The sequence below is a fragment of the Pongo abelii genome, chromosome 6 (assembly GCF_028885655.2).
Source record: "Pongo abelii isolate AG06213 chromosome 6, NHGRI_mPonAbe1-v2.0_pri, whole genome shotgun sequence".
NCBI lineage: Eukaryota > Metazoa > Chordata > Mammalia > Primates > Hominidae > Pongo > Pongo abelii.
Window position 1 is genome coordinate 64,431,380 of NC_071991.2, and position 14,665 is coordinate 64,446,044.

At 35.0% G+C, this 14,665-nt stretch overlaps 2 protein-coding genes across 2 annotated transcripts in view; one reads left to right on the forward strand and one right to left on the reverse strand.

The window, feature by feature from the left end:
- Nucleotides 1-14,665, forward strand: part of SP8 (Sp8 transcription factor) — a 203,312-nt gene that overhangs the window by 84,148 nt on the left and 104,499 nt on the right. The window lies entirely within an intron of this gene.
- The window catches only part of ABCB5 (ATP binding cassette subfamily B member 5), a 145,530-nt gene that overhangs the window by 54,191 nt on the left and 76,674 nt on the right, over nt 1-14,665 (reverse strand). The window contains exons 17-19 of the mRNA XM_002818171.3: nt 4,793-4,936; nt 3,416-3,520; nt 3,205-3,282 (exon numbers count right to left, since the gene is read on the reverse strand). Of these exons, the coding sequence (XP_002818217.3) occupies nt 3,205-3,282; nt 3,416-3,520; nt 4,793-4,936 (327 nt within the window). The remainder of the gene's footprint in view (nt 1-3,204; nt 3,283-3,415; nt 3,521-4,792; nt 4,937-14,665) is intronic.

Sequence of the window (14,665 nt, forward strand, 5' to 3'; positions counted from 1 at the left end):
TTAGAAGTAAAAATACTAAGGTACTTAGAGGTACTTAGAGATTAAGTAATGTGTCCAAGGCCACATAGCTGGCAGGTGCTGAGGCCAGGATTTGAAGCACAGCAACCAGAGGCCAGAGTTTTTATTTTTTTATTTTCAATTTTTTTTTGGATTTGGTTTTATTAAAGATGGACTTTATTCTAAGTGTACAGTGTACCTTAAGATATTGCCTGACACAGTGTTAGCAAGCAATTAAAAAACTAAACTACTGGCTGGGCGCGGTGGCTCATGCCTGTAACTAAACTACTATAACATAAAGATAATATCTGTAGTTTGGAAAGAAATGAGGTTACATTTAAAGTCATGCAACTCATTACTTAAAAAAAATTTCTGGCTGGGCACAGTGGCTCACGCCTGTAATCTCAGCACTTTGGGAGGCTGATGTGGGCAGATCACTTGAGGTCAGGAGTTTGAGACCAGCCTGGCCAACGTGGTGAAACCCCAACTCTACTAAAAATACAAAAGAATTAGCCAGGCGTGGTGGGGCATGCCTGTAGTCCCAGCTACTTAGGAGGCTGAGGCAGCAGAATTGCTTGAACCTGGGAGGTGGAGTTGCAGTGAGCCGAGATCACACCATTGCATTCCAGCCTGGGCAACAGAGCGAGACTCTGTCTCAAAAAAAAAAAAAAAAAAAAAAAAATCCATTAAATGTAATACTAATTGTTTAGTTAGCCTCAACGGATATTTTTTGTTAAAAAAATTATTTTTTTTAAACTTTCAAGTTCAAGAGTACATGTGTAGATTTGTGATACAGGTAAACTTGTGTCATGGTGGTTTGTTGCACAGATTATTTAAGTTGTTAATCAATTATCTTGTTCGGCCTGCCATCTGACTCAAGAATTACAGCTGAGTTTCATGACCTGTTTCTCATGCTCCAGGACTCATTACCTCAAATCCTTTTGGAATTAGCTTAGGTAAATTTTGAAGCCCCTTAGTGATCACCATCAATGCTATCATAATTTAAAGAACCCCAAGAAGACTTAGCCAATCTAGTTTAGAGGGAAATGGGGAAAAATAAACTTCTTACATGTTCAAAAACTCAATAGCTCTATAGGTAATTATTTATCATTAAGAATTGTAAACTTAACTTTGAAACACAATGAACGATGAATTATTCAGTGATTGAAGTCAGCAACACTTAGAACATTCTTTTCAACAGGAAGAATCTAAAGTAATCACATAAAGTTTGGATTTTATACCTATAAAAATACCACACCTGTTTCTATACATACCTCTACCTCAAATAAGGTTTCACAATGGTTATAAAAAGCACTGCAAGTCTCAGCACGGTTGTTAAATTTTAAAAAGTCTTATCTTAGGACAAAAATCAGGTAATAAGAGTTAGATAAAACTGCACACTAGGAGCTTCCCTTACTATAGACAAAGCAAAATTGTGAAGATGCTTACAAAGAAAGGGCTAAATATACTAGTCTTCTTTTTCTCCGATTTTAAAAGGTAAAGCTAAGAATCAAAAACAGTGCTGAAGGATGAAGAAGGAAAACAGACAACTTAACTTATGGGGATATTTAATAACATGTGCTAAGTGGCATAGACTTTCTGTGCAAGTCTTTGTAAGTATGTACATGATATTTTAAAACCCAGAGTTTATGGCTTATAGTTTGAAGCATCCTTATTAGCAGAAGCTACTTTATCTAAAAATGTTACAGTCCTAATGTTCACATGGCTAATGCTAGACCGAGGATTAATGTCCAGTATTAACCCTCAAAATACTAGATTAACCACAGTTTCTCTCATTAAATTGTCTCATGGCTTTGAAATTCTTCCACTAAAAGCATTCCATGAACAGAAAGGAAGTTCAAAGTATGCTTGAAAAATTAAAATTTATATTCTTCTGTATAAAAACAAACATCTAGGCATTCAGGAAACATTTTCTAAAGTTTCTAGAAATTTAAAATAAATTTATTTGAACAGGGAAAAAGATAAATTTAAAAAAAACAAAAATGAGCAGAAATAGCCAACAAATGTGAAATATAGTATTAGTTAATTAAAGTCTCAACTTATTTCTTGGAATATTTGCAGTAAAGACATAAAGTATTCATAAATTAAAAAATAATAATGTACAAGTTTAACATGAGAGGTATGTGCTGGCATCAAATTGATTTGTGATCCTACAAGTAGACTTTTGTTTTTCTGGATTAAGGAGTGTCTCCAAATGTGGAACAAGAAGCAGAAATGGGACCTTTTTGAACAGAAGGTGTAAGGTCACCCATTGCTTTAGAGCACGGTGTTGCCGTGGGAAACCTCCGACTTGCTTCTCTGAGTTTTGTATCTTGTAGCTCCCTAAGAGTACAGCTGTTGCATGGCAGCCTTCAGAGTACTGCTCCTTAAAGTCATAAGACTTAAAAATGGGTTTTGACGACTCAGTTGGAGTGACAGTAACTCCATTTCTGAAAAGAAATCACCTTGGCAGGAAGCTATTTGCTCCTGCCTGGTGAGCTTTTGTGACGGAAAGTGAGGTGAAGGGCTACTAATGATTAATGGCTTTCAGGGTAACCCAATACATTTTAGCCTCGTGAAAGAATTTTAGAGGTGCCAGTCTGAGACATTCCTTCCATTTGCCCCCAAGACTCACTTCTCAAGATTACTACTTGATCCACCTATTTTTAGTTATTTCACAGCAGTGACTGATCATCTGCATAAGGCAGGCAGACCTGGCAGCTAGACCGATGTTATCTGAGTTCAGGACTCTTCTGATAAAGGCAGAGAGATTGGCTGCTTTAAGAAGTGTAGAGTCAAAAAACTTAAGCTATGCACATGAATTAGAACCAGAGAAATTAACAACTTCTTTTCAGATGCATTCCCAAGATATGGTAGCTCTTACTTCTCCTTTTTAATTTGGCCTTCCATTCTGATCCCAGAACACTACATCATTCATTAAAAGAAAGATTTGTCAAGATGAATGCAAGGAACAATGAGTAGATCCTATGTTCTTTTCTATAAGCTGTATTTTGTTAACATCACACTTTTGGACTTGCTTCTTTTAGAAAAATATAAGACTTCTGACATCAGATTTTTGCTGCTCAGAACAAAAAGAGTGTGCTTTCAAAGAAAGATTATGTCAAAAATTGACTTGAGACAGAATTAAAGCTAGAATGTTTTACAATAAATTTTAAATAAAATAAAAAAATTCAACTTATCACTGACCTGATATAACATGGCTTTGAAGGCCAAGTGTCTTAATCTCATCGTTAAAATTTCCCCTGCTCTGCCATAAAATAATCCCTGAAAAGCAAACAAACAAAAATCTACATTCTTTTCCTTTGTAACATTTAGTTGATATATTTTTAACTCAAATAGAAAGAATGGCAACAGAAAGTAATCATGCTCAGGCTTGTTTAATTTATTAAAAGCTTACCTGCATGAAATAACTGACAAAGCAAATAACACCCAAAATGACGAATATCATGGAATAAATTTCTGCATCATGCTTTAATGTGGTTTTATCATTATTTCCAAACATCTGAAAAGGAACAGATTTTTATCAGGTGTTTGGAGGAAAATATAAAAGAAACAGAAAAAGTGAAAATTTCTGTATATCAGGAGTTTTAAAATACATTTCTTTTTTTTTTTTCTTTTTTGAGACAGAATCTTGCTCTGTCGCCCAGGCTGGAGTGCAGTGTCGCGATCTCAGTCTTGGCTCAATGCAACCTCTGCCTCCCAGGTTCAAGTGATTCTCATGCCTCAGCCTCCCGAGTAGCTGGGATTACAGGTGCGCACCACCACACCCGGCTATTTTTATGTTTTTAGTAGAGATGGGGTTTCACTATATTGGGCAGGCTGGTCTCGAGCTCTTGACCTCAAGTGATCCAGCTGCCTCTGCCTCCCAAAGTGCTGGGATTACAGGCGTGAGCCATTGCACCCGGCTTAAAATAAATTTCAACATAAAAATAAAACTATACACACATTTCTGTGGAAAAAAGTGCACCATGATGCTATTATCTGCATACATTATCTATGATAAAAAATAACTTGCTTTTAATTCTCTTAAACTACATAAATATGAGATCTGAAAAATGAGTCATCTATCTATTATTATCACAGTATATTTCCCAAGAAACCACCAGTTTGTTTGAATTATTATTTTGAATAATTTTTGATCACTCAAGTTTCTTAGTATTCTTCTAGCTAAGTAGTACCTGCAAGGTGAGGCTTTTTAATGTGCCCCCAGAATTTTTCTTAAAAATTAGTAACATACATACACAGGCATTTATACTGATAAAGTATAGCTGTGCAAATTAGGGAGACTGACGTTCCAGGCTAGAACTTTAGTTAACATTGAAGAGTAAGCATGGATCTTGTAAGATCCTTAAACACACCAATTGCCCTGAGTCCTTAAGCAAAATCCCAGACTCTTGTTATTTCTTCTCCCTGAGCTGGCTGGTAAGAAAAGAAATTGCAACTATACCCACTAATTGAAAGGAAAGTAGTTGTATTTGCCTATTTTATTTCTTCGGTGTTTTGGAATGCTGATCCAGCACTGGAGTCAAAATTAGAAAACAAAGCAATTTCTTCACTGATTGCCCAGTCAACAAGGCCCAGCCACACACTTTACAAGAGATGCTGGCTTATCTCCTGGGAACATTAATTAACCTTCCTATCATGGACCCCACACTAGGGGCGGCCCACTAAAAGTCCCAATTTTCCCCTTGTGGTTCAGACTGATACAAGCTTGTTCTCTCAGGTCATACTTTCTTTAAATTGCTGAAAGTATTAGCAAATTTGTTTTACTTACGGTTATAATTTTTGCAAAGATGATGGAAAATACCGGATGAACAGTTCCATTTAGAACAGAAGCCAGTGTCCCCAGAACCACAAAAGGCCATTCAGGCTTGTTTAACTTTAAAATTTTTAATAGAGAGACTTCAGGAAGACTTATCTAAAAATAAAATATGTTGGTTAAAAATGCCAGTTTGTGTGCATAACAGAATCTAGGGAAGTTAGCCCATCATAAACAGAATTATAATGTATAACATCAAATATAACAGACAGCAGGGTAGAAAATATTTTTCTTAAAAAATTCACTGCCCATATTATTAATGATGACCCTAAAGCATAAAATAAAGGAAGCTTTGCCACAGGTGACTATTTGTGCAATATCACTTTTTGGCATTTCACTCCGTTGCTATCATTTAAAAAGTACAATTAACTCACATGTAATTTTTAAGGGTCACAAAAGAAATGGCAGGTGTGTTTTTCTTTACTCTTGTTAAACTGGATGGAATATTGTACTACAGGATAAGAAAAAAATCTAAGCAGAAGCTAAGAAAAGAAAATGCAGAAGGTAAAAGTTTCATTACGATCTCAAACTTGAAAGTTGGAAAGTTTCATGATGTATTTACAAAAACATTTTCCTAATACCTTGGATTGTTTTGGAGTTCTTATTTATAAGCAAATTATTGCAATATCTGAGCACATTATTTAAACTCACCAAGCCTGTCTCCTCATTTTTCCAAGGGGAGTGGTATCAGTTCCTATCTTGTAGGACTGTTTATACAATTAAGCTTTATTCAGTACATTTGCGACTCACTGTATTTGCAAACAATAAACACCCAATAAATGCTAGCAGTCATTGCTGTTTCTGATGTTATTACAGAGGAAGGATTATATTACACAAAATTTCAGGTTTTATAAAGAGAAAGCACAATGCAAGTAGTCATTCTGGGTCTGCCAGCCCTTCCGAGGATACGTGGAAGGTGACAAGGGGAGGCAGTGGTCACAGTGGCCAGAGGATAAATAATACGATGACGATCTCTCTTTGCTCTTGTCTGCAATAAGTAGTGGATTTCAGAATCTTAAAAATTCTTCTGAACAGCTTTGTGGTGAGTAATTATTCTCAGTAGGAAAGTAGACAGTGAATTCTTTGGTATTTCATTCATTAAAACTTCCTCATGGCATTCACTCTTAAAATAATGACATTTATGGACCTAATAACCAGAGAATTCCTCAAGAAAGACTATAAAATAGTTTATAATTCTTGTTCTATTCTCAGTCTGGCCACTATAATGCGGACTGTTGTTTGGACAACAGAACTTTGAAATTCTGATGCCTTTAAAGTCCATTTTCAGGGTGGCTAACCCACATTTATATTGGATTACTTAATAATTTGATTGTATCCATCATTTTTCCTGCTGAAGTTTTCTAAAGCTCATCATCAAAAAGGGCACAACATTTCAGTTAGGTCACTGTTCAAAAGAATATACAAAAATTTAAAAAGTTGCACACTAACTCTTTATCAGGCACTGAGCATGGAACTAAGTGCTTTACAAAATTACCTTATTTGGTAAGGAAATTAAGGTTTAGCATGTCCCAGGACACCAGTAAATTACAGAGCCAGGAAATTGGGAGGGCTATCTTCCTCCTATAGAACGATCTACATTACATAGGTAATTTAAAGATGTTCTTTTGCCTCTGGGAAAATACACAATGAAAGATTTAAAATGGTATCATTTAAATAGTGTTGTCAAGATAGAAAAGAAGTAAATAAGATAAAAACAAAACAAAAATTTCAGTAAAATCATAAAATAGGCTGTGTTACTTAAATATGAGACAGGTTATACATGCGTTAAAATAATCTGATACAAAACATAAAATTATAGACATAAAGAGATATGACATGAGTGTTAAAAAGTTAAAAAGTGATATTTAAAATATTTTAAATTTCATTTGATACATTTTACAGCTTTCTTGAGTTATAGTTTTCATATAATAAAGTGCACATATTTGAAATGTATAATTTGATAAATTTGAACACTGCTACAGACTCATGAAAACATCAAAAAAGTCAAGATAATAAACATATCCATTACCCTCAGAAGTTTTCTCCTGCTTTTTTATCATCCCTCTCTCCACACTTCTTAGTTGCCAGTCCTCTTCCCCCCTTCCTCTTGCAACTACTGGTATGCTTTCAGTCACTATAGATTAGTTTGCGTTTTTAGAACATTATATAAATGAAATCATACATTATCTACTCCTTTTCAGGTAGCTTCTTTTGCTCAACATACTTATTTTGCCATTTATCCATGCTGCTGCATAAATCAGCATATCATTTCTTTTTATTGCTGCATAGCATTTCTTTGTATAGCTTTCTCACAGATTATTATCCATCCACCTGTTGATATAAATTTGAGTGGTTCCCACTTTTAGACTATTACACATAAAACTGCTATGAACATTCATATACAAGGCTTTGTGTGGACATACATTTTCATTTCTCTTGAGCAAATATCTAGAAATGAAATGGCTGGGTCATTTAGTAGGTGAGTGTTTTTTAAGAAACTGACAAATTATTTTCCAAAGTAGCTTTAGCGTTTTATACTCCCACCAGCTAAATAAGCTCCAGTTGCGCCCCACCATCATCAATATTTGGCACAGTCAGTCTTTTTAGATTTAACCATTCTAACAGGTGTATAGTGATTTCTCATTGCGATTTTCTTTTGCATTTCTGAAATGACTAACCACGTTGGGCATCTTTTTGTGTGCTTATTTCCAATTTGCTCATCTTGTTTAGCAAAATGCCTATTCAAATCTTTTGCCGACATTTAATTGGGTTGTTTGTATTTTTATTATTATGCTTTGGGATTTCTTTATATTTTTTTGGATACAAGTCCTGATCAGATATGTGATTTACAAACATTTTCCCCTAGTTTATGGTCTATCCTTTTCATTTTCTTTAAAGTGTTTTAAAAATAATGAAGTTCTTGATTTTGGTAATGTCTGACTTATCAATTTTTTTCATTTATAAATTATGCATTTGTTGTTATATTTAGGAAATCTTTGCTTAACACAAAGTCGTGAAGATTTTTTTATTGCATTTTCTTATAGAAGTTTTATTATTTTAGGTTTTACAGTAAGGGCTTTAATCCATTTTGAGTTAATTTTCATCTGTGGTTTGAGGTATGGGTTGTGGTTGATTATTTTGTCTATAGATACATAATTGATCCAGAATCATTTTTTGAAAAAAAAAATTGTTAATTGAGTTGCCTTTGCACTTGTGTTGAAAAGCAATTGACCATTTATATATGGGACTATTTCTTAGCTCTCTTTTCTGTTCCATTGATCTATTTGTCTATTTGTATGCCAATGAAATGTTTTGATTACTATAGTTCTATAGGTAATTGAAATGAGAATTAGTAATTAGCTTTATATAGTAGTTGAAACAGAATTGAAATCAGGTAGTATCCTTCTTCCAACTTTGCTCTTTTTTTAAAAAAATTATTTTGACTATTTTGGCTTTCTGCATTTCCGTGTGAATTCAATTTGGGGAGAAAGAACATCTTAACTATACTGAATTTTCTTATTCACTCACATTGAAAATATCTTTTAATTTATTTGGTCTATTTTTCTCAGTAGTTTTTCTCTGTAATATTTTATAGATTGCAGTGTGTGGGTTTTACAATCTCTTATCTCATTTATTCCCTATAATTTAATATTTTGGTACTATTGTACATAAAATTATTTTTTTAATTTTAATTTCCCACTTTCCATTTGTAGTATATAGAATTGGAATTGATTTTAGTATATTGTCACGTATTCTACAACCTTGCTAAACTTTATTAGTTTTAGTACATGTGTGTATGTATGTGTAGATTCCATAAGATTGTTTGCGTAAGTAATCATGCCATCTGTGAATAAAGACACTCCTACATGTTCCTTTCTTACCTGGATGCTTTTATTTTCTTACCTTATTGAACAGGCCAGAACTTCCAGTACAATGTTCAATAGATGTAGTGTATGCCCTTGCCTTGTTCTTGATCTTAGTCTTTCACCATTTAGTATGATGTTAGCCGTTGTTTTTTGTAGCTGCCTTTTATCAGGTTGAAGGAATTTCTTTTAATTCGTTACTTACTGAGAGTTATCAGAAATGGATGGGGTATTTTATCACATGGGTTTTCTGCATTGATTGAGATAATTGGTTTTTTCTTTTTAATTTTTTTAATTAGGAGAATTACATTAATTTCTGAATGTTAAACCAACTTTTCACTTTTTAGAACAATGCTACTTGGTGATGATATATTATTCTTTTTCTATATGGTTGGATTAGATTTGTTGCATTTTGTTGAGAATTCTTTCATCTATGTTCATGGCTGATATTTGTCTATAATTTTATTTTTTTGTAATCTCATTGTCTAATTTTGATATCAGAGTAATGATGCTGGTCTCATAGAACAAGAACTTCTTCCTTATCACTTTTTTTAAATAGAATTCATCAGTAAAGCCATATGGCTTAAATTTGTTTTTTTTTTTTTTTTTTTTTTTTAGGGAAAGAGGAATTTAACCACAGATTCAATTTTTTAAAATAAATGTAAGAATATTCAAACTATCAATTTATTCTTGAGTGGGCTTTGGTAGTTTGTAAACTTTAGGGAATTTGCTCATTTCATCTGAGTTGTAGGACTTGTTTGCATAAATGTTTTAATAAGATTATTTTATTAGTCTTTTAATGTATGTAGAATCTGTAGTGATGTCAGCTCTTTCATTCTTGATGTTGGCAGTTTGTATCTTCTTTTTTTCTTGCTCAGTGAGTTCAATATTGATGTTCCCAGAGAACCAACTTTGGATTTGATTGATTTTTCTTTATTATTTTCTTCCTTCTGGTATCTTAAGGTGGAAACTTAGTATATTAATTTGAGATTTTTAGATAGTATAGGTGTTTAGTGGTACAAGTTTCTTTCTCAGTATCACTTTAAGCTTCCTATACATTTTGATATGTTCAGTGTTCATTTTTGTTCAATTCAAAACACTTTTGAGTTTCTCTTTTGATTTTTGCTTTGATTTGTGCTTATTTAGAAGTGAGTTATGTAGTTTATAAATATTTCAAGGTTTCCCAGACTACTTTCTGTTATTGACTTCTGACTTAATTCCATATTGGTCAGGTAATATACTTTGCATTTCTTGATTTTTTTTTTTTTTTTTGAGACAGGATCTTGTTCTGTTACCCAACATGGGGTACGATAATGCAATCATAGCTCACTGCAGCCTCAAAGTCTTGGGTTCAAGCAATCCTCCTACATCAGCCTCCCAGTAGCTGGGACTACAGGTACATGCCACTATCCCTGGTTAATTATTATTATTTTTTTGTAGATACAGTGTCTCCCTATGTTACCCAGGCTGGCATTATGTGACTTTTTTAAAAGTTTATTGAGACTTGTGTTATAGTCCAGAATATGGTCTATTTTGGTAAATGTTTCAAGTGCATTTGAAAAGAAGACATACTCTGTTGTTAATATGTGAAGTCTTCTACAAATGTTTATTAGGTCAAATTTGTTGATAGTGCTATTAAAGTCATCTATATTTCTGCCAAATTTCTATTTACTTGTTCTACTAAGATTTAGTAGAAGGGTGTTGAAATCTCTGAATACAATTGGAGATTTGTCTATTTGCAGTTCTGGATAAACTGATTCCTTTTTAATTTTGAAAGAAACTTCTTTATCCCTAGTAATGTTGTTTGCTCTAAGAAAATTACTTTGGCTGTCCTTAACATCACAATCTACCTTCAGACAATGTTATATACCACTTAGGAACCTTAAAATATAATACTTTAGTTTCTTTTTCCCAGTGTTTTGGCTATTGTTTTCAAACATTTTACTAATACTTGTGTAAAAAAAAACCCATAATATAATGTTCTTTTTTCTTTGAAAAATAAATATGCTTTTAAACATATCAAAAATGTAAATATACAAACCATTCTTTTATAGTAACTTGTATATTTACTATTACTGATATTCTTCATTCCTTTGTGTATATTCAGATTTCCATCTAGTATCACTTTCCTTCTGCCCAAAGGACTGCCTTTAATATTTCTTATAGTGTAGGTGTGCTGGTAGTTAATTATTTTAACCTTTCATTTCTGAAAATGTCTGAATTTTGCCTTCCTTTTTATTAGGCATTTTTCTGTAAATAGCATTCTGATTTGAGGTGTTTTCTTTTTCTTTCAGTGCTTTAAAAATATTGCTCCATTATCTTCTTGTTTGCATTGTTTCTAATGAGAAGTTTGTAGCTTTCTTGTCTTTTTCCTCATCTATATTGTGTCAATTTCTCTGGATGCTTTAGTAGTTTTCTCCTTAACACTGGTTTTAAGTAGTTTGATTACGATATACCTAGGTGTAGGATTTCTTATGTTTCTTATGTTTAGAATTTATTGAGTTTCTTGAATCTGTGGATTTTAAGTTTTCATCAAATTGGCAAATTTTTAAAGCATTATTTCTTCAATGATTTGGACTTCCTTTGGGGACATATGTACATACGGAATATAGATATAATAAATGCTTAATGTCTTTACTAACTCTACTAAGTCTGCCATTTCCGGGTCTATTTCTATTATTGATGGATTTTTCTCTTCATTTTGGGTACTTTTTTCCTGCTTTCTTGCTTGCCTGGTGATTTTTGAATGGATGCCAGACATTGTAAATTTTAAACTTTGGGGGACTAGGTATTTCTGAATTCTTGTATATGTTATTGAGCCTTGTTCTGGGACACATTTAAATTACTTGGAAACAGTTTAATCCTTTTGAGGCTTGCTATTAGGATTTGTTAGTTAGGTTTAGTGCGGAGTTTAGTCTAGGACTAATTATTTTCCCCTCTGAGGCAATATCTTTCTTAACACTTTACCCAGTGTCTCGTGAATTTAAAGATTTTCTACTCCAGTTAGTTTAATAAGAACTTTTCCTGGCCCTGTGTGAGTTCTAAGAATTGCTCCTTTTAATCTTTTCTGGTAGATATATAGCCTGCCTCTGGTAGTTTCCTTAATAAATACACTGATCAGTAGTCAGATGAAGACTCAAAGGAGAACCTCTGCAGATCTCTGGGCTTCTCTCTTTCTGAGAAGTTCTCTCCTCTCCGGTTCTTTGCTCTGAAACCTCTAGCTGCTTTGGCCTCCTTCAACCCTTAGCTCTGTCTCCTCAACTCAAAGTCCATTGAGTTTCGGGAGGCAGAGGTTGGGGTGAGTCGAGATTGCGCCATTGCACTCTAGCCTGAGCAACAAGAGTGAAACTCCGTCTCAAAAAAAAAAAAAAAAAAAAAAAAGAGTCCATTGGGTTTTGTCTGTGTTTTCCCTCTCGGCTCTGAGGCCTGAAAACTACTCAGACCTTAAACTGGGTCAGTGACAAGGTTCATCTCATTTATTTCTCCTTCCACAGAGATCACTATCCTATTTTGCATGATGTCCAATGTCAGAAGCCATTATTTCACATATTTTGTTTAGTTTCTTAGTTGTATCAAGCAGGAAAGTAAATCTAGTCCCTGTGAAACTATCTTGGTTGAAAGTGAAAATCTCTAATTTTATGTGATTTTTCACGGCAATTAACACAAATGATCTCTTCCTTTTTCTGTACCACTTTTCTTTTTTGGTGTCTGTGATACAACACTCTCCTGGGTTTCCTCTTATTTTGCCAGCGATTTGTTAGGATCCCTTCACTAGTGACTTTTTCTATCCGAATCTAAATGGCGCAGGGTCCTGAGTCTCATTCCCCTGTCCTACTCTTTTATCCATCTATATTTTATTTCTCTGCTGACAGCTTTAGTGAGACCAATCAAGTTCATTATTCAGTCGCCACCATCTCCTCTCTGTTCTGCTTTCCCTCATCTTACTCTGGCCCCCACAGACTGTTCTCCAAATTGTAGCCACATGGAGTAAATCAGACCATGTGCCCTTCCGAATAAGATCCTCTAATGCAACAGTGCTTCACCTGTTTTATTTCGTGGACTCCTTTGGAAGACTGGTGAAGTCTATGGACTCCTTCCCTGAAAAAATGTTTAAAGGTACTAAATGATACATAGGACTCCAAGAAAGCCAATTCCATTGAAACATTGTATTCAAAATATTTAACAAGTAACCCAAAGTTGTGATACAGTTATATATGTGCTTCATTATTAGAACATAACATATGATATAATAATGATGAATAAATATATTTTAAATTATCTATAAGTGTAATGTTATATTAAAATTTCTGTGGTATTCGTTCGTGACGTCACAGATACTGGTAATACTATTGTTTGTTGCTTAGATTCACAAAGTAAATGTTACATTTCTATCAAGGGTTAATGGGGGAAAAAGTTGTGATTTTTTATTCATTCAGGTTAATGGGCTCTGAAATCTATTCAGAAATTCCCTATAGGTCATGAACCACTGGTTAAAAACTCCTGAAGGTTTTTTGTTAGAGGAAGAATAGAATCCAAACTTGTCATGATGGCCTAAGAGGCCCTGCATGATCCTGTCCCTCAGTGTCCCACATGCCTTGCTGCCTACCCCTGTCCTTAGTCATTGCGACACCCATATCCAGGCCGTCATGCTTGCTGTGCCCCTGTCTGAAATATTACCACCCCGTCCTGGTTATTGACTTATTGCGTCTCTGGTTCAAATTCACTTTTTTGCCTAATAAATATTTCTCCTTTACCAGTGGGCAAGAGGTTAAGCCCTGTCAGTAGAGGGTGCAGCAAAGACATTGCAGGAGGAGGTTTTTCTTCCTGATCTTTCTGGTGCTCCCTGGGAAAGCTCCTGCAGGATGAGTTTTTTCTTCTCTGTTCTGCCTGCATAGTTTTTCAGAGGCAGGTGCCTGCAGAGTGCAGCTTTCTCTTCTGTGTGGCCACTGGGTGCCTTCTCTAGCTCTTGGCTTAGGTTATGAAGGCATAACTATGAGCACAGTCCTATGTCTCAGCCAGGTCACTAATGCCTGCACCCTCCCACATGCAGAACTGCCCTAGACTCCTGCAGATGACAATCTTGGCTAGCTTCTTGTTCCAAGAGTGCCCAGTGGCCAGTAGTTTCCCCAGCACCTGTCAGGTTCTGAAGCTCAGCACCATCCTGTGGAAGGCCTCCCTTACCACCCTTGAGGGCAGATTTCCAGCAAACCCCACCAGCAAGGTACCACAGCAACTTCTCTGCCATCCAGTGAGCCACAGCTGTGCCCTTTCCATTGAGGTATGCCTCTCCACCTTGCTGGGAGAGAAGAAAGGGATCATCGATGGGTGCTGTACTTCACTCCAGGGGTAGTGGGGTGCTACTTTTATCTGCTACTTCTGTATTCTTTAGAGGTGTCTTAACTTTCTTTTATTATTATTATTATTATCTTATTATTATACTTTAAGTTCTAGGGTACGTGTGCACAACGTGCAGGTTTGTTACATATGTATACATGTGCCATGTTGGTGTGCCGCACCCATTAACTCGTCATTTACATTAGTTATATCTCCTAATGCTATCCCTCCACCCTCCCCCAACCCCACCACAGGCCCTGGTGTGTGATGTTCCCCTTCCTATGTCCAAGTGTTCTCGTTGTTCAGTTCCCACCTATGAGTGTGAACATGTGGTGTTTGGTTTTCTGTCCTTGTGTTAGTGTGCTGAGAATGATGGTTTCCAGCTTCATCCATGTCCCTAGAAAGGATATGAACTCATCCTTTTTTTATGGCTGCATAGTATTCCATGGTGTATATGTGCCACATTTTCTAAATCCAGTCTATCATTGATGGGCATTTGGGTTGGTTCCAAGTCTTTGCTATTGTGAATAGTGCTGCAATAAACGTATGTGTGCATGTGTCTTTATAGCAGCATGATTTATAATCCTTTGGCTATATACCCAGTAATGGGATGGCTGGGTCAAATGGTATT